Source organism: Zonotrichia leucophrys, chromosome 1A (genome assembly GCF_028769735.1).
Source record: "Zonotrichia leucophrys gambelii isolate GWCS_2022_RI chromosome 1A, RI_Zleu_2.0, whole genome shotgun sequence".
NCBI classification, from domain to species: Eukaryota; Metazoa; Chordata; class Aves; order Passeriformes; family Passerellidae; genus Zonotrichia; species Zonotrichia leucophrys.
This window is the reverse complement of record NC_088170.1, coordinates 54,068,727-54,089,665: the sequence shown is the minus strand read 5'-3', so window position 1 is coordinate 54,089,665 and position 20,939 is coordinate 54,068,727. Positions and strand designations below refer to the sequence as shown.

The following is a 20,939-nucleotide window of genomic DNA, read 5'->3' as shown; positions in this document are numbered from 1 at the left end:
TCCTTCCATGGGTAAGACTTCTGTTGATTCAGTTAGGAAAACAACATTTTTCAGATAAATAAGTTTATTTGTTTCAGAAGACTATTCACATAGTTTGAGAAAATCAAATTAAAATTCAATGCCTTTTATTTACTTCAAAACTGTATAACAAAGTAAGATAAATGAAAGCAATGAAAGTATCTACATTGTATGTCTGATTTAAACCCAAGCTTTTCACCCAAAGTTCTTTAAAATCTATAGAGTTTTGCTTAGCTGAGATGTCTTTCCCTCCAGAAAGCCTCAGAAAGTCTGCAAGGAGGCCTGTCCATTTTCAGCATATTTTAAGCCCCCAGTACATAATATATTGCATAAAATATGGACTGAAAGCCAGAAATTAACAGTCTTTGCCAGGTGACTACAGGATCTGTTTGGGTCAGCAGAGTTTTCTTGCTTCAAAGCAAAGTCAAAGTGATAAGCTTAAATCCTCATGGTTAATTATTTTGCCTGTGAGGAGAAAGTCTTTATAACTGCTAAGTTTATTCCACTTTAAATAATCAATTTAATATTTATGAAGAAATGAATCCAGACATTTTATATCTCATGTTTTTCCCCTGGCCTATAGAATGAATCTTTGTGGAAACAGTTTGAAATTTGCCAGAGCTGAGCAGCTCCACCAGAAAAGAAAACCATGAGTATCTGCCTGCACTGTAGACATGAGGGTAGCAGTGGGAGTATTTGCATGGCTGTGTTCAGATTCCCTGGCAAACTCCAGCAGGGCACAGAGTTGATCTCACAGATCCATCCTGCATGGTTACTGCCAGAGTTGCTTCCTTGATAGGCGTGGGGGCTGATCTGACTGGGCACCCAAGCCACTCTTTTACTCCCCTCCACAACTGGACAGGGGAGAGAAAATGTAAAAAAGGCTCCAGGCTTGAGATAAAGACAGGGAGATATCACTCAGCAGTTACAGGGAGAGGTTACTCAGCTGTTTGATCAGAAGGTCCCAGGCAAACAGACTCAATTCGGGGAAATTAGTTTAATTTATTGTTAATCTAATCCAAGCAGGTTCAGAAGAAATGAAATCTTAAAACACCTTCCCACGCTTCCCTTTTTCTTAGGCTCAGTTTTGCTCCCTATTTCTCTAATTCTTCCCCACCAGCAGCACAGGGGCATGGGGAATGGGGGCTATCATGTCAATTCATCACACCCTGTCCCTGTCACTCCTTCCTCCTCAGAGGGGGACTCCTCACACTCTTGCCCTGCTCCAGCACGGGGTCCCACCCCACAGTCCTTCCTGCTGTGCTCCACCATAGATCCCCCGTGGGTCACCAGTCCTGCCCCCAAACCTGCTCCAGCCTGGGCTCCTCTCCCTGAGCCTGCTCCAGTGAGGGCTTCCCACAGGGTCACAGCCTCTTCTGAGTGTCCACCTTCCCTGGCAGCAGTGTCCTCCAGGGGCTGCAGGGGCACAGCTCCCTCACCATGGGCACCAGGGACTGCAGGGAATCCAGCTCCATTGCCTGCAGCACCTTCTCCAACTCCTTTTGTACTGCAGAGCTCTTTCCCACATTCACACGCCTCTTTCCAGCTGTCGTGCAGCTGTTTCACCCTCCCTCCTTAAACCTGTTATCCCAGGGGCACCACCAGCACCATTGTTGGTGGGCTCAGCCTTGGGCAGAACCAGATGTGTCTGGGAACCCGAGGGCATTGGCTTCATGAGACATGGGAGAACCTTCTGGAGTCTGCTCACAGGAGACACCTCTGTAGCCTCTCTGCTACTAAGATCTTGTCACTCCACTCTAATCCAATCCAATAGATTTAATAGGCTCCAGAATATTAATTTTCAAAGCCAGTGAGAAAATTTCTCTATTTCATGCAAGCATGGGATTCAGTAAGTGATCTTTTTTGATATAACGAACTTTTCAAAACTGAAAAGTTGTTTAAAGCTTAATGCCCTAGATTTATCCTTTGCCAGCAACTCTTCCTCTGAGAACAAGTCAGGATTTAATTATGTCCCACCCTAGAGATTCCCATGACCTTCTAAATAGTTAACTTTCATAATTTAGTCTTAGAACATTATAATCTTTCTCTGCCAAAGGCCTACTGATATTGCTATTGTCTACATTATCCTGGAGACATCACTAGCAGAAAGTCAACCCTGTGACTTCAGTTACACTCAAAGGACAGACACAGCAAACTCCCTCTCATTTGTGAACTGCATGAATCAAACCATGGCAAATAGTAATAAATCGAGTGAAAGAACTGATTTTATATATTATAATATTTTTACAAGTGGTCCATAATACAAAAAGAGGGTTCTATCTAAAAAGCATTAGTTTAACAAAAATTGGACATGTCAAATTGGAGTCAGGTCTACTATGCATAATACAGACATATTTACTGAAGAATAAACTGGTTTAACATTATTTGTGTATATTTCTTCTGTTTGAACTGCTAGTTGCAGAATACTGTCTGGAAATCAGCACCTTTGCAGACTTGTATTTGTCTGTAATATGCATTGTTTCAAAATAAGTAATACAGGAAATGAAACCAAGCAGCTGATTTAAAATTTCATATTGGATATGTATTGTCATGCAATTGTAAATGTTAGTTGCCCAAAATTCAGCCTGCCTACTTCAGCAGGCATGTTTGGGTGCACAGAGCAGGATCCACATAAACTGGTTCTTGTGCACCCTCTTAATCTCACATGGTGCAGTGGTAAAAGCCCCATGCTGAAGCTGTGCTCAGTTTGCTCACCTCCTTCAGAGTTAACAATTTCATTTCCCCTCTCACAGCAGAGGAGGAGAAAGAAAATCAGCTCAAGGGAAAGCTGACCATGACTGTTAAAAGGGCCCCTAAGAAAACTGAAAGATGAAGCAAGACAGAAAATGGAAAGCAGGGCCATGTCCTCTTCATCTCTGTCTCCAGGCAGTTGCATTTACAGTTCCACCCTTGGGAAAGATTATAAGAAATTATAAGGGGTGAGCAGAGAGAGGGGGAGGAACAAAACACAAACGAGAAAACAAACAAGTAAACAACCTTAACTGAGGAAGAGAGTCAGGTTTAGATTTTTGTTGCAAAAGTTTTGGTCCATGGCTGTAATTTTTCATTGATGGCACATAAATTTAGCCCAAGCCTTAAGTTTGGGCAAAATTCAGCCCATTAAGGTGTGTATATTTTACTTCTGAGGGAAAATTATTTAACTAAGGTTGTACTCACTTAGTGAAAATGATTTATGTTTGTGAAATATATAAGCACAGTTTATAATTTTACTGTGTTTTCCCAATAAGCTGGTCTTTATAAGAAAAGTTTTTCACCAGAAAAATTAGGCCTAACATGGTTCTTCTTTCTCTTTGTAGTATATTTGTACTAAATGAGCAGCTCATCTATCAGAATTAAGTACTCAAATCCCTCAAAGACCACTATGCTAATTTCTTTCTATCCTTTGATTAAAACATGGTGCCTCCACTTTTCCAAAATAAGGAATTTTTTTCTCTTTTTACTACTTCAACATGTATTTAGGGAATAATACTTAACAACCTGTCATCTTTTTTGCCCAGAGATATAGCAGTATGAAATTAACTTAAATTAAATGTTAAAACATTTATATTTTTATCAGCACATAAAGAAATGGAAATGGAGTTTCTAAATGAAGCAGAGATTGGTAAAGCCCCATAACTTGAAACACATTACAGATTAATTTAAACTCTCTAACTACATACACTATTTGCTTTAGTAGTCCCCAAATGCATTCCCAAAATGCACAGTAGAACTTCTCTTTATTTCAATACTGTCATGGCATACCCATATACATTGTATACTGGGAACAACTGGTACCAGCAGTCAAATAACAGTAAATAGATTAAAATCATTTAGTATCTGTTTCATAAGAGAAAGTTTTATATTCTTTTTCACATCTGCAACACAGGAGTAGAAATAAGGTAGAATCAAGATTTATGGGTGGATAAGAGACCAAGATAAATAAATGTAGCAAAGCAAAACTTTTTGATATAATTATTAAGCTGGTTTTGGTAAAAATTTTGATTTTCATTGAAGTATATTCATTTCAACAAGGCTTTTTTTACAAGGCTTCATATTTACAGAATGGGTGGCTGGTTGGGGTAACAGCAGCCCATGTTCACAGGATGAAAGGGGAATCTGTCTCCCATATCCCATAGGGCTGCTCTGCCTACAGCACTGTTGACTATTCTAACAAGAGGTTAGAGGGCTTCTGCCTTAAAATAAAAATAAAAAATTTACTGTAACAAGACCATTGTTTGCTGATACAAAACAAAAGCAAACTGAAAAAAATCTTAAACTTTTGTATGGAGTCTGGCTGGAATGTCACAGCAGCTGATATTGTCTCACGTTGTGGATTTGTGACTGAACTGTGTTGATCACATAAAAATGTTTTGGCTCCTGCTGAGCAGTGCTTGTACAGCACCAAGTCCTTCTGGTTTTCACTCTGCCTCTCTGCTGGGAGGGGGAAGGAGACTGGGAGGAAATGCAGCCACAGTTGTCAACCTGAACTGTCCAAAGGCATATCCCATGCTCACTTGTTAAGCTGTTTAATCTTGACCCAAAGTTTGCTTGCTTTTTCTCTTCCTCTGCACTCCCACATCCCACAGGGAATGATGGAGTAGCTCTGCTTTGCTTTGCTGCTAGCTGGGGTCAGCCCAACACGCTCCTTTCCTAACGAAATTCACCGAGCAGCTGAGCCAGTGATTAAATTCCAAATCTATCAACTGATTTAAAAAGACATAATTTTGTCACTAAGGCAGAAATGTGTTCAGTTTGATTCCTAGCTCTGTCCCAGGCTTTCTCTGTGGCCCTGGACAATCTGAATTTCTACTGTCCTTGGACAATTCACTCAATTTCCACCAACCAGAGTTTTACCAAAACTAATTTAATGGTAGCAGCAGCAGCAGCAGCAGCAGCACTGTATTGCTTTTGTCTTGCTCTGGAATTGTTTTCCCTCTTGTTTGTAATCAAATTAATCAGTAAGAAGTTGTCTAAACTTATTACCAAACAGCCTGTGGTCTTCTTTTATAGCAGATCCCATGAATATCAGAAAAGAAAATGGTAATTTGGTTATGTGTGCTTGAGAGGACCAATATCTACTGCAAAGGTTTCCCGTGTCCTCTGGCTGCAAATGCAGCAGCTAAACAGGCTCAGCTTCAGCCTTGCAACTGTGTTTTCACTTTCAAGGCTGTTTGTTCTTTAACTGGTGATTGTGCACATATAGCTGACATTAAAGACTGTTGAATACAAAAGCTAATACGAGCTTCAGGCTGTCCCCAAAAGTAATTTTTAGAGACAGGTAATAAAACAGACTTGTGTAGTTCATTAGCTACACCTAACCTGACTGAATACATCACTGTCAAGTCTAGTAACCTTGGACACAGAAGACAGTGTCACACTAACCAAGATTAATGAAACTACTGAATGTTTAAAATAAGACCAGAGTTTTCAAAACTAAAACTTTTATTGCTGAGGTGTTAAAATGCTAATGGTTTATTTTTATGCAAATAGCTTATATGAAGCATGGGAGGCTTGACAGACACTTTGAACAATTGCAGTAATAAGCAGCATCAACAGTCTCTGGCATGCAAGGCTCTGGAGGAGGTGCCATGTGACTATCTGCTGCTGTTACTGTCTTTGACCTTATTTTTTTTTTTATTCTAACTCTAAACTGAGAATCATGCTCTCATTTTCTATGCAGCCTCTTTTTCCTTGCCTATAAATTAGGACTTTTAGAATAAAAACTATTTTACTTTTGTCAGTTCTTTACCTCTTCAGTTTTCTTTACTTTTTCCTTGTATTTTTTGATTGACAGGCATAGTCTTATGATAAATCAAATTCAGTAACTTCTCTTAACTGCTAACAATTCTCTCTTACTCTATTTTGATGAGAAGTATTTTTCACTGCATTCCAGGTCTTCTGAAAGACAGAAAAAATTACAATATTGGATGACACATTTTAACACAAAATATCATTATCTTAAAAAAAAATCGAATTTTTATATCTCTTAATGATATGGCTTGTATAAGCACCACCACAACAGTACCAAATATCATGAAGTACATAATAAACAGAATGTGAGAGTAAGGAAACAAAAAGGAGAGCAAAAAACACATCATGTTTGCTTCTCTCATCCTGGGAACCATTAATTCTGATTATTTATTCTGACTTTATTTTAACATATGAATTGGAGGGAGAGAAATAGAAATAATTGATAGTAAAATTAGACTTAAGAAAATTAGGTAAAAAGTCATATTTACCTGACATGAGGCAGCTTAGCAACTAAGAATTAACACCACAGCATTGAAGAGACCTTCTGGGCTATCAAGGACAATGACCTGCTACTGCATGGTTCCTGTCACAAAATTATTAAGTTTTTTGCTTGGATTTTAATGCCCAGTTGTCTCTACCCCACTGCAAAATGGCCACATGTCAGATCCATGCAGGATGCTTGTTTGCTCACTTTGTCCATGCGTTCCTGCCCTGTGTGATTCGTGCAAGGGAAGCACTGGTGCACTGAGCACCTGGATGGGGAATGTCCAAATGTCTGCTCTCATCTCTGCAACATCTTGTGTTTTCTGTTTCGTGCTTCCTGATAAGTATTGGTTTGCTGTCAGTCATTCTCAATGAAAGAGGAGCAGCTGAGGAACAACAGACAGCTTTAAATTAAAGCAGCATTAAAAATCAGAATTATTAGAAAACCTTGTGGTAAATAAAGTGGATCCCTTTGTTCTACAACATATTATCTTCATAATATTAAGATTAATATTATAAATATTATATCTATATTATAGCTATTACATTAAGTTTAATGGTTATTTTAAATTAAGATAATTTTATTATCTTATTTTCCTTAGAAGTGCTAAACAGAAAATCTTAAGCAGCAACACTTTATGTACACCTTAATCATAAATTATTTTTTAAATAACTCCTAAGAAAAGAAGAAATGATTGATTTTTTTACAACTGGAATTTACAGTGTAAATTTCTTACAAACTGTAATTTACAGTGCTACAACATCTCTGTGAACTCTGCATACTGAAAAATTAAACAGTCTTCAACGTCCCAAAATCCTACAAGTTTCATGGTAAAAAATTGCTAATGTTTTTCAAGAGTTCCCTGATTATTGACAAAAATGACTCATTCCTGTGGTTCTCCAGCTACCTGAGCATGAGCAACAAGTTTCCATGGCCCTAAAGCAAAATTACAAAAGAGGGTATTATCAACATTTTTTTTAACAAGGACTAGGAGTCTGAATGAACCGTCACAATCTCAAATACAGTGACAAATAAAGCCCAAATCATCAATCAACTCCAATCCTTTATCATCTTTGCACCATCTATTAGCAACAGTTTCCCCATTAAAATGAGAGGTGTGGATTCTCCTTTGTCCTCCTTGTACTTTCGGTGGATTGAGATAAGATTTTTATGTGGTTTTGGGTGGTTTTTTAATAAGGATGTGGAAATTCTTATCCTCACAGAGCTTGAAGTGGACAGCAAATGCCTCCTCAAAGAGCCAAGTTTGGAGGAGTGACGGACCCAGTAATGACCATAAGAGAGGAAGACATGTAAACATTCCTAAGCCATCTTAAAATAAACCTATTTGGGACAGTTGCTAGGGAAGCTGAACAGAGAATAAAATTACATCTCTCTAGAATTCACAAGGCGAAGCCCCTCATAGGGGAGAATGGCTCCAGACAGCTGAGACAAGACCAAAAACAAAGGTTAATAGGAAAGGGTAAGTTGGTATCAATATATAAAATTTCATGTAAAGAGGAGCAACCAAAGACTGGACATGGAAATTATTCACATTACCCCAGACCCCTCTGTAAAGCCAGACTTCAGCCACTTTAGCCCAGGAAGTGGAGACCTCCCTGGTTTGCTGACAGTGCTGCCTTGCTGCAGTGAAGACTTCAAAACAGATCAAAACAACCAAAAAACAAGTAGGGCTTGGAAGAACTGTGAAAATAAAAAGGAGAAGAGCAGCACAAAGGCAGCAGAACAGCAGCATGATGAGAAGATATTGATATCATGGGGATTAATTAAAAATTTAAATAATATTTTAAATTATTAAAACGAAAATAAAATTATTATTCTGTCACCTCTCTCCATGAAGTAAAAGCAAAAAATAGAATGGGGTGACTGCAATCAATGCACTGTTGGTTAACACATAGAAACAATTGAAAAAGATCATTAATAGTGTTAAAGTACAGCTGCTGACATTTTGTATTTTCTTTCCTGACCATCAAATATTTGATAGCACTTTCTATGCATAGTCAATAAAAGCTGAATAAGTAGGCAGGTAAAAATAAATTTTTTTTTTAGCCCCTCCCCATCAAATACCAATTCCCAAATGTTTTCTAAAAGTTTTTTAACTACATGCTATTCCAAAATATTATTTTCCAAACTTCCATTACCTTGAATTTACTCTTTTTCTACATTAAAAGTTTTAGAGGAAATAAATCTTTCAAGGAGGAGGCAAGTCATAGCAACTGAATGTTAAACAAAACTCTCAACAAGGTAACCCAAAGTTGCTAAGCTGGATGTGAACAGTAAACGTCTCCTCCATTTACATTTCACTTCTGCATTTCCTGTTACAGATATAGTGGGGGTGAGAAAGTTTGTTCTCACATAGGCAAGAACCTTTACCCATATGATCAAAAGACTGAGATTAATTTATTTGATTCTCTAGCACACATCCTCAAGACAACCTTCCCTTGCCAGGCTGCAGGACAAAGCAACTGTCTCATCTGGAACTTGACCTCCACACGTATTTCTGTTAATCGATGTGTTTGTCCTGCATTGTGCTGCCAGCAGCAGCCACCTCTGAGTCATTTTCTAACACTACAGAATGCAACTGTGAAGAAAAAAATCAACAACTAAATAAAAGTGTAACAAGTTACTCATCTGTCACTGGCAATCAGACATGAGAGCCAGAAAATCCAGAGCTATTTTGTCCTTTGTACTAGCTCTAGTTAAAATTAAGCATTCTTTAATCAGCCCACTTGCAGCGAGAAGAGAGAAAGCTACTTCTGCTGGACTAGAAACACTAGAAGCAAAAAAGACTTACTGTTTACAAGCAGTAAGTTTTAATAGCAGCATTTTGAAAAGGAAAAACTGAATACTTATTTTGTAGGTATTGATGGTCTGTGTGCATTGCTCCCTCTAGTGTAAAAGACAGAAAATCACAACAAACATTCCCCAAAAAATCACTGAGATCAGTAACAAACTTTTTAAAAACATTATTCTCTAGTCACATTTTTCCCCTAAATATTTATACAATAATTGCTCATATTTTGATACAATAAAATACATTTTCACATAGTTTCAAATGATGATGTAAGTCTCACACTTTTATCAACAGGAAATGATCACACCAGAACTGAGCAGTGGATGTACAAACTTACACCCTGTACTTATAACTGTATCACTCCCCAAGAAGCTGGCAAGCCAGAATGTGGTGTTTCAGTTTTACTTTCCATTGGAATACTAATTTCCACTCTATTTTGTTTATTTATTTCTGAGTAACTATTTTAAACTTTAACCCAATCTCACGAGCCACTGGATGATACTGGACTTCACCACAAGAGAGTATGGGAACAGCAACCGACACTGCAGCAATCTCCTCTCGACAGGGTCTGGGAAGAATTCCTGGGAGTTTCCACTGCATAACCAAACAAAAATAAACGAGCCTTTCATGTCAGTTTCATCAGAAGAACATGCAGAACAAGCTTATTTTAATCAGTACAGTTTTCCAGCTGATAATTCTCATACGTACATACAGTCCCCTGAAAGATGAAGGCAGCACATCTTCCTTTTCCACGAACTGATGAAACCATCTCTGAACAGAAAAGTCATAAAACAACACTCAGAAATCTGAGCAAAATTCGAAATAGAGCTTTCCCTGATGATGTGATTTTAAAAAAAGTTCAGAAATAATTAATGCTCTTTTTTGCAAAGATGAGCTCTTTTCCCCCCTGCAATGTTGCTAGCGTGCGAAGAAACTGAGAACGTAGGAAGCCTTCTGAAGAATCATTTTGCAACTCTATGCTTTCATTTTTACTGGCACTTGTATTTCACAGGAATCAGCATCCTTATCATACAAGTACTGTCGTCTTCCAACTTCTGTTGTAGCTGCATTTCAGCTTTCCAAGGTCCAAGACAGAAAACAGGTCCATTTCTCTGTGCACCAAAATGAGGTTATGAATCATTATCTAGTTTTACACATACAAAATCTGAGTATCTTTTGTGGAACCAATCTGAAATAAAATCTGATGCAGTGTATTTTTTTTAATACCTTTAACAGAGTCCTCATGATGACAAGTGGTTCTACTGTCTCAACACTGCCCAAATTAGGCTCCAATCCCTTTAAAGAAGAGCACGATTATATCTCAGATCCTTGAAGTCATTGTATTAAATGCAAACCACCAGATTTAATTTTTCTAACTGATGTAGCTGTTGAGGCCATCAGAGCAGCACACTTCAGTGATGGTCCTTCCAGGGTACCTGCCATCACTGCTCTCCCTAAAGCTGTGTCTGCTGTCAAGCCTGAGAAAACTGTTTGCTTCATCATTCGTGAAGTTTATCCAACTCATCATCCCTAATTACCAGGGTCCATCACAGGCAACTGGTCTCAGCTAACTGCAACACCTCCTGTGCAAAGGGCTCAGTCAGGACAATGCTGGGTGCCACAGGAGAACATTCAGCTTCTTGGCCCAGTGCCTCTGCAACAGCTCAGTCATGGAGTAAGAAAATGGGCACTGCAGCAAAATCTCAGGGGCTAAATTCAGGACAAAATTTACAGTTGAGAAAGAAATTTTATTTCAAGCTTCTACGGGGGTATTACAAACAATAGAGAATAAAAACATTAAAAACTATTTAAAAAGTAATTGTCCCTTTAAAATAAAGATTCAAGCAGGTTTAACAATGAAGTATGCTATTCAATGAAGTTTTAAAAAAAAGATTTAAAAAGTATTGGTTTTGCTGTATTTGCTAATCCTTTATAAAAAAGCTGGGCATAAATACTTCGTGCATTCATATGCATTATTTGGTGTTTCATATTATATAACTTGGTACAGTATTTACGATATCACTGCAAAAGAGTTCAAACACAGTGCATTTATAAATAATGGAGCCATTATAAATCACATTGCAAACATACCTTGCCATTTTCATTGTTACAAATTCAGTATCTCAGTGAAGGTAGGAATAAAGTAGCTACAACAATCAATATCTTGACTTTATTTTTTTTCTTTTTAATATAAAAATGCAGTTCTGGAAACCCACCCTCCTTCTTCCCCCTGCCCAAACATAATGCTTTACTTCTTAAAAATAAAAATAAAGTACTAATTCTATATACATCACATGTACCATACAAAAATGTATCCAAAGTTTCTATTGCTACCAAAGTGTTCTAAATTAAAAGTTACATAAATCCCCTCATTGGAAACAAAAGATTACAAGTTACCAAAAAACCGAATTACACACAAACCATCGAGTTATTTTATACAATTTCCAATACATTTTTCTCCCAAAGCAAGTTGTCTTCTCATGTGCCTGTATAAAAATGCATATCAATATATTTGTCAATTTTATTTTTCATTATAAAGCAAATTAATACATTTTCTACAATAAATAAAACACAGGGAGGCACACATATCAACAAAATTAAACCAATGGGAGATAAATGGGATATGGTTTTAAAAGAAATAATGTGCTTGCAGGCTTTAAGCCAGGTTTGTTTAAAACAGTAAGAACCTTAAGTAATTTTGGGCAACAATGGAGTGTTTTTGGTGATTTGCAAGTGATGTACATAGTATAATTTTTATTGATGTCTTTCTCACAAAGTACCCTCCAAAATAACGCAACTTCCTTTCTTAAAATACATATTTGTAATTGTAAATTTACATCAATCTTAAATATGCGGTACTTTGTGCAAAGAGCAACAATTTACACAAACATTCAGAAGTCTTTTTCAGAAGCTACAGACCAAGGAAGAAATGATACAAGCAGCACCATACTGTATATGATTTAGGCAAACATATATTTGATGCCATTTTGATATTAGGCTTTAAGATCAACTAAACACCTCAAGCTGGAAGATGGTGCTTAGGTAACTTAAACTCAGAAAGAAAGAAAAGAAAAAAAGTAAAAAGCATGGAAAAAACAAAAACCAATTCCCTCCCCAGCAAAATTATAAAAGGAATTAAGGAGCTACTTCTAAAATCAGAATAAGTTAAGTGTTGAATATACATTTATGTACAATTATGAACACTATGAACAAGACATTTTAACAGGTTTAGTGGAAAATCCTCCAATCTACAACACAATAAAATAATTAATCAATATGGCAATGGTGATTTAGAAGAATTGCTCAACTATTTCAAGTTTGCAGAACTCAGCCACTGAATCAACAATTAAGGGGTTGTATCTTCAATACATTCTTTTAGACAAAGAGGTTCATTAGTAGAGTTCAAGTCTCTGTGGTATTTTTCATGCCTTGCTAGAGAATCTCTGTTAGTCAATATCACTGAAGTCACTGACTGGTTCTCCATGGACTCGACTCAGGTGATTCATAGCACGATCAAAAGCAATTCTTACTGCTTTTCGTATGCTCGAGTTACGTCCTTCCATCATTTTTAACTTGTCTATGGTCTCATCTATCCCAAGGGGAACCATTTTGGATTTGGGAAGCCACTGCCTGTAAGAAAAGGGTAAAAAATAAATCTGTTAAATATAGAATAAAATCAAGAAGTCTGTCCAGAAATGTCAAGGCTACTATGCCATGGTTCTCATATCACAAATCAGTTTTACCACCTTAAACAAAACAATTAAACACCTTTTAAGACAGTGCTTACTTGCATTAAATATTTAAAGCACATGAAATGTTAAGAAAATCTCTTCCATAAAACAGAGAATGTATTCAGTGGTATGTACTTAGTGATTAAGTATGAACAGAAAAAACACAGCCTAAAATACTGATGCAGTTAAAAAAACAGGCAGCAGCAACTAACAATGGACATGGCTCAAGTTTCACCTGACACAGTATTGTTTCCTCTCATTCTTTCCCTTCCATTATTACAAGGAGTTTTCAGATGATGGATTTTTGCCTTACATTTCAAGCATCTAGATTTGTTCTTTATGGTGAAAGCACAGCTGGCAAAGAAGTTCTGCTTTAGCATGCTTTTACCCTGCAGTATGAAATCCCACTAGCTCTGTATTCAGGGCACTTTTCTGTTTCAAGCTCCATATATATCTTCAAATTCTGGGCATGGAGGAGTGGTAATGGAATAAGCTCTACATCCCCTTCTTCCAGTTAAAGCATTCTAAATATTTACTTTAATTTATACTTTATACTTATATATACTTTATACTTATTTATACTTATATTTTACTTATATTTATACTTTATACTTACACTTTTATACTTCAAAAGTATAAATTAAATTTACATCATTTTCATAAAGGTTGATTGTAATCCTGTTTTCCAAATTTACAGACATTGAGAAAACAAAAATTAGGTAAATTAATGAATATATTTAAGATATGCTACTGTAGTCTGCAATCCCAATCCTGCAGAAGACAGAAGCCCTCCTTTTGTATAAAAACATTAGTTTGGGAGGGAAACCATTTGAAGACAACCAACAGGAGATCAGACAGTCAAATCTTCAAATATTTTCTTTTAAATAAATAAAATTGGCTATTGAAATATTTTCATTTTCTCAAAGGACTCTAAACTAGAGCCCTATTGTATTGAGCACACACATTGAAATAAAATGTGAAGAGTCAGTACAAGGACACAGACAGTATGATAACAGCATGAAAAGCATCAGTCTAACCATTATCAGTTTTAATACAGATCAGAGGAAGTTTTAAGAAGGTATTTTTAAAAGAAAGCTTTGCAAGTCCTCCAGATATAAGCAGGGAAGAAGAAGAAACAAATATGAAAACCCATAGGGGATAGACAGTGGTATCACAGAATAAAGGTGACAGATACCCTGCAAATGAATGAAAATCACAAACAGGAGTTCAAGACGACAAGAGACACAACAGAGATAGAATTATGAGTGCTAAAATAATCACAATAAAAGAATCACTACCAAAACAAGTTGGTGGGGTCAGGATGGAGGGGAGGAAAGGAGCTGGAAGAAGTATTGAGTCTTTTCCTGTCCATCTATGCAGAGTACCCATTAGAGACAACTTTGCACATTATTTACATGATTTAGGACCACCTGCACATAGAGCCTAATTAGGAAAGTTTAAGCTGCAGAGGACTCCCCAGATCAAGAAGCAATCAGAGCAATTATTAAGAAACTGATCAGGGGAAACATGCATTACATTGGCAACACAAGTAAGAGAAAAAAAAAATTAGTAACAAGCCTGAATATGTTTAAATGCAGATGTTCCCTGCAAAAAAAGGCAGAAGAATGCAGGATCTTATGGAATCCTGAGCAACTGAACAAAGACAATTAAGATGAAGCACCAATTAATTAAGAAAATAACTGAAGAACAGAAAAATTATGCCAAAAAATCTAAGGGGAAAAAGAGTAAACATCAGTTATACGTTTTAAGCAGAAACTTATTTAAGTGATAGCATACTGGCACAGCATCACTCAATGCCACATATAATCATCTAAAGAGGAAACTGATAGCTAAAAGTAAGCAAATTCAAGAGAAAAACGAGACATGGACAGATTTACAGTTAGCTTGACCTGTATGGAAACTAGGAGAGGAGAGGGACAACAGAGAACACAGAAAAGAAATAGGTAGTTTAATGAAAGGCAGATGAGAAGCTTCCATGTCTAGGAAAAACTCACCAAAACCAAAAACAACCCTAATAACCAAAAGAAGAACAAAAAACCTTGTGTGTCTCCTCCTACCTCCCCAGAAAAACCCCACCAGCCCTAAAATTAAAGACCATGGGGGAGGGAAACAGAATGTTTTGTTGAGTGAACTATCCCCCTTCAGGCTCTACATAGCATATTGCTGATGCCAAAATAAATGGAAATAAGGAAGATTTAATGAAAAAAAATAGAAAAGGCTAAGTGAAAGAAAGTGTTAATAAAGCAGTGAGTTAAAGAGAGGTTAAAAATTCAAAGACAATGCACTTGAGAAGATTGGGAGAAGTGTTGTAATTCAGAAAGCAATGATGAAGGATAAAAGAGATAAATGTTAGACTATTACTTTTAAAAAACTTATGAAGCAATGAAGCAATTTCATCTGGTCAATAAATGAAAGTCACTTGTAAATAAAAAAGACTATCAATGACTTAAAATATTTTTTCCAAACTGATGACAAAATGGTATCTTTCAGTGATGATATATACCTTGGTCCAAAAATAGACTCAAATATGAAATTTTAACATTACAGTTTATACTTCCATTGGAATTATATCCATGGAAATATAATGTTTCAATTTTCTTCTAGACCAAAGACACAGGTTCTTAAAATTTTAAGTCACTGCATCAAACAATACATTTCAATAACATACCAACTTCTTTTGTTGTCAAAAAATAGTACTAAGAATAGTTTCTCATCTGATTTGGTCTGCATTTGTTCTCCAATTTTCAGTACATCTAGAGGTGGCACTGGTATAGTAACACCATTGTGATGGCCAGCAACACGAGGCATCTTAGGGTCAATAATCTGTAAGAGAGAAGAAAGGACAGTTCCTCATTTTTAAAATTATGTAATTCATTTTAAGAAGGTATTACAAATTAAGTTAATAAGAAATAAATAATAAACTAAACAGCCACTGGATATAAATTGACTTTGTGTTACACACACTGTTTGACATAAGCTGAATAGGCATGAACTGTTCATATAACCTTAAAGGCCTAAAGCCAAACACCTCATCAATATTTTCTCTGCAAGCTTTGATTTAAGCAGAACTGTGTCTGTTTCTCCTTTAATAACACACACATATATGTATCTCCTCTGCTTAACAACAGCTTTAAGTTTCCAGTACATCATTCACAATTGGCTGCCATCAGTCAGTTTATTCCTGCTATTGAGTTTTTTTTCCTTAATGAGCTGCAGCATCAAGAGTATTTTAGCAGCAGAAATAATCTATAACATAGAAACAAAGACTACTGAGACAAGTATGTTGGTTTTAGCAGGGATAGAGACAATTTTCTTCACAGTAGGCGGTATGGGGCTATGTTTTGGATTTGGGTTGAAAACTGCATTGACAACGTAAAGATGTTTTTGTTGATGCTGAGCTGTCCTTACATAGATAAGGCCTCTTCCTCTTCTAACACTGCCCCACCAGTGAGGAGGCTGGGGGTGCACAAGGAGTTGGGAGGGGACACAGCTGGGGCAGCTGACCCAAACTGACCTTAGGGATAGTCCATCCCATACGGCATCATGCTTAGTATATAGAGCTGGGGGAAGAAGGAGGAAGATAGGGACATTCAGTGTGATGGTGTTTGTGTTCCCAAGCCACATGTAAAGTAGCTCTGTGTTCCTGGGGATGACTGAACACCTGCTGCCCATGGGAAATGGTGAATGAATTTGCTTTGCTTGTGTGGATGGCTTCTGCTTTCCCTATTAAACTGTCTTTATCTCAACACAAGAGTTTTCTCACTTGCACTCAGTTCTGACTCCCCTCCCACCTACAGGGAGCGAGCGAGTGACTGCAGGAGGCTGCACGACACAGGAGTATTGCACATCTCCAAGGGCGGCAGGGTAGCAGAAATTATTGACTTAAAATCCGGTACTGCAGTGACTTTACAAACTCAGTGCATAGTAAAGAGGGCAGGACAAGCCACCTTTCTCCAACCTGAATGGGAATTTACCAATTACCTTAAGTATGCACATGATGTTTTCAGACCAGAAACAGTCACTACTATACTTCTGGGAAGGTGGCCACTTACCAGAGCTGGGTAGGAGGGATATCCACTGCATTTGGCCCATACTACTTTTAGAGGCTCGAGAACAGATGTTGCAGCATCAGTTGAAATCCACATACTGCTATGCCCAACTTCTAAGAACAAAGAAACATAAAATTAAAATGTTCCAGAATGAAACCTCAGACAAATCTGCAGTTCTTCGTTTCCTAATCAATAGCTCATGACCCTTAGAATCCAAATACTAATACCAACTTTCACACATATACCAATAAAAACAAGGTAGTATTCATAAGAGCTCTTTACATGATATTAATACTTTTTTTCCAAGCTTACAGATAAGGAACAAGAGTTTAGACACTTCTAGAAATGGCATATCTAAAACATCTTAGTTCTTAGACAATATTTGTCAAATTCTAATAACTCTTTCCCTTTGAAAAAGCTCCAAAGAAAACATAAAATTATGGTACTTCAAATAACAGTTTCTTTTACTGTGATGACAATCCTGTCACAGAGGCGATGATTTTCAAGATGCAATTTGCATGGTATATATTTCCAAGTGTTGGATACCTGGATACCCACACTGAGATTACCACCTCATGACTTAGCAACACTGGTACACCTTTCTATTCTTATGCCTAAATTCTGACCTGCATTTTGATTGCCATTTATTTTTAACAAGTTTTCTTGGTCTCTCTGCCCTGCCCTTTCCTGCAGTCAAGTTCAAAAATGTCAACAGGTTTCCAGGCAGCAGCACTAGTGTTTTATTTCTTCTCAAAAAGCAGGGTAATGAACAACTGAGTGTAAGTTACTGTGCACTTCTACAGAATCCTCAATTTTCTTCTCTGCTGCTCAGCAATGGATTGAAACCTGAGACAGGCATAAGCCTTTCAGTCAACCAAAACCACAACTGGTCCCCAAGATACAGTCCAGAGACTGATCAGAAGAGTGAGTTATAACTTCAAGATGGAACTAGGGGTGGTGATCAAAGGGGGAAAAGTGATCCAAGTTCATATGCTGTAAAGGTCAGGCAGCACTTCTTGTATGGGGAAATCTGGTACCAAGATACAGTTCAGGGGCTGCAGCTGCACTTTCTTTCAGCAGTCAGGCAATACTTACTGCTGAGAGAAAGTGCATTTCAAATGGGCACTGCTTATTTATAATGAGAGGTGGCATGCAGATACGTGTTCTAACTTGACATTACAAAAACATTTCAGGGTTTGTTGTCGATCATAAACCATAAAAGTGGTTTAAGATCTTTTAAAAGTAGAAATAGCAAGAAAAAAGTATTTAAAGTGATCACATTAAAAAAAAATAGTTCAGTCATTCTGCACAGGAAGTTGTTTCTCTGCTCTGTTAGTAACAGTCTGTAAAGTATTCACATGTCAGTTAGAAAGAGCCATGAGGGTTTCAATTAATTCATCTTTATTTACAGACTGTTTCAGAAAATATGTATGTAGAACTGTATCTGGTACATAAAAACAGTTCAAGTTCTCTTCCTCAGGACAGCTAACAAGAAAGAAATCTACACTATTCTCAGCTGCAAAGAAAATGGTATTTTAATGCTGAATAGAAAATCATACATGAGCTGACAGGATGCATGCAGCCAGACTCAGAGATTTCTCAAGTGTACATACAAGTAGGAGTCTCAGAATTTTTCCTAGTCAGAGTTTATTCCACATGACAGTAAGGGGTTACTAATCTAGCACATAGGATTACTAATTTTCTTTTACAAGATCTGCAAAAGAAAACTCATCTTCTCTTTTTATTTCAAAACCTCTTTATTTCCTCAAGCAAGAAGAGAAAATTAATCAAAAAACAGAGTCAGATGCTATTCTTTAAAAAGACTTCCAGGAGTCAAAAGCAGTAGTCAGTAGTTTCTGGAAGAATATCAACAACACTTTGAGACAGCTTAATGTATTTAAGCAGTAAAAATAAGAAAGTTAAAATCTGTCAAATAAATGGAAAAAATTATACACTACTATTAAGAATTCAATTATTTATAGTTACCAGCTGCAATTCTTGCTGCTTTGGCATAGTTTCCATTTTCAATGCATGAAATCAGCTCACTTCGATCTTCCAGTGTGTGTCTCCGTATCAGGGCAGGTTTACCTTTACCGCACTTCGGGAGACTAAAACTACAAAAGTATTCATATTAAAATCATTATTTGATAATTAACATTGTTCACTATAAATCAAAATTTTGAACAAGAATTTACATTTCATCAGTGCAGGGTAAAATCAATGGAGCAAGCTCTAAAAATATTTTGAATAAAAAATACAAACAGCATAAAAGCCAAAGTTCTGATTATTTTCAAACACAGAATTGCCTGGTTATCAGCAAAAGACAGGTCCACTGCTCCAACAGTTCTACTACACAGAAAACACAACTATTCTCTCTTTAATTTTTCACTAAAAATTTCAGTCTTTCAACTGTGAAATGTCTCTTCTCAAAATGGGAAATTTGCTTTCTACATACTTGAGTTTTCTTCAAGAAATCAGAGAATGTGAACAACAATTATACTGACAATTTGATCTAGAATATCACATTTAAAATAGATGCAATAGTAAATTATCTTTGCATTAACACCATTCCCTTAACCTGAACACATGAATAAAGTCCTCTTTTTCTGTCTAACAGATTTACCCTATACTGTCCTGTATGTCCCACCCTCATAGCCCAGGACTGGAGACAGCTACCTGTCACCCAGAAATCAGTGTTCTTTCAGAAGATACACCACTGGTGATGGAGACATCAATGGTGGCAGACAGGCCCATTCTGACAGTCCTGCCTTTAACAGCAGACTCCATGGAGAAGTCAATAGCTGGTACAGTTACTATCAACACTGCAGTAACTACCCAGCAACCCACAGACTGACAACCCACAGTTCCAAAGCTATCAAACTACCTTTTTTTGTGTAAAGGACTCTGCTTTGTAAGTTGCTTCTCTACTGCCTTCACAAAAATAAACACACACATTTTTAGTGTTCCAGATTGGGAAAGTAATTAAGCCAAGATACTGTAGGTAAAAACATATCTGTATCTTTACAGTGTAAGAGAAGCACAGTCAGTTTAAAAATGTAACTGCCTGGATATGCAATAACCTGAATTCAACAGAAGAATCCCAGAAATCCTGAAAGATAACTTGGATCTGATATAACTAAGAAAACTTAAATACACTCTTTTTTCCATAATTTATGCAATCCTCCAACGTGGGTCACCAGCACTATAGAAAACTGATATATTCAGTCTCAAATCGGTATTTCATATTTACAGTTTTACCTGGAGTTACACAAGAGACTGTTACTAGATGAAATACTAGATTCTGATGCACAGCGGCGACGAGGTTCAACTTTTCTTCCAGGAGTATCATCTAATGCTCTCTCTTTACTTTCATCTCCAAAACCATTTGATAGGCCTGCAGCATAACACAAAAAATAAACTGCATCAAACTGGAAACCACACCATTTTCATGAACAATCTTTTGTATTTACACAATGCACACAATTATTGTTTTGTTCTTCAAATACTTTGGTGTGATGAAAAAGAATGTGAATATTAACAAAAATATGTAATTTCAAGGAAGTATTATAAATAGGAAGTTCCTGTTGTCCAGATTTTAAAAACAGGATGAACCTTTAGGTAAGGTACAAAAAAAAAAAAAAAAGCAAGCAGAGATTGTAACATGGGAAATACTAACAGGAGTATCAAATCAGTCTTTGCAGTAATGTTTCCAACCATTAAAACAATCACGCTGCAAAAGCTAAGTAGAAAAAAACCCGAGGAAATAAAATGTTACAAATCAGGCAGATTACCAAGTCAACAAAAGGCTTATTTCAATGCAATGCTATTATCATTAAAATCCTTTTCAATCCTGGAAGTAAAGATTGATATGGATTTCTCCATGACACTGTCTAATTCTTCCCGGTAGGATATCCATTTTAGTAAACTTAGACTGACTGACACTATGATGACTGTCTTCTGTCACCAATAATCAATAATGTGCACGGTACTGTTTTTAATTAGCCTTCCCCTAACAAAAGTTTGCATACATCAAAGGATATTACATTTTAATTTCATAATTGTAATGAAAATAT

The 20,939-nt window shown here is 36.7% G+C and overlaps 1 protein-coding gene across 4 annotated transcripts in view; it reads right to left on the bottom strand.

Annotated features, from left to right (window-relative positions):
* Window positions 1–10,291: 10,291 nt before the first annotated feature.
* BRD1 (bromodomain containing 1) overlaps window positions 10,292–20,939 on the bottom strand; it is a 58,034-nt gene continuing 47,386 nt past the window's right edge. The window contains exons 8-12 of one of the 4 annotated variants that reach the window (XM_064702787.1): window positions 20,125–20,260; window positions 18,853–18,980; window positions 16,870–16,979; window positions 15,486–15,640; window positions 10,292–12,695 (exon numbers count right to left, since the gene is read on the bottom strand). In XM_064702787.1, coding sequence (XP_064558857.1) covers window positions 12,512–12,695; window positions 15,486–15,640; window positions 16,870–16,979; window positions 18,853–18,980; window positions 20,125–20,260 — 713 coding nt within the window. In that variant the 3' untranslated portion in view covers window positions 10,292–12,511. The remainder of the gene's footprint in view (window positions 12,696–15,485; window positions 15,641–16,869; window positions 16,980–18,852; window positions 18,981–20,124; window positions 20,261–20,939) is intronic. The other 3 variants (XM_064702785.1, XM_064702786.1, XM_064702784.1) reach the window with 3 other exon arrangements.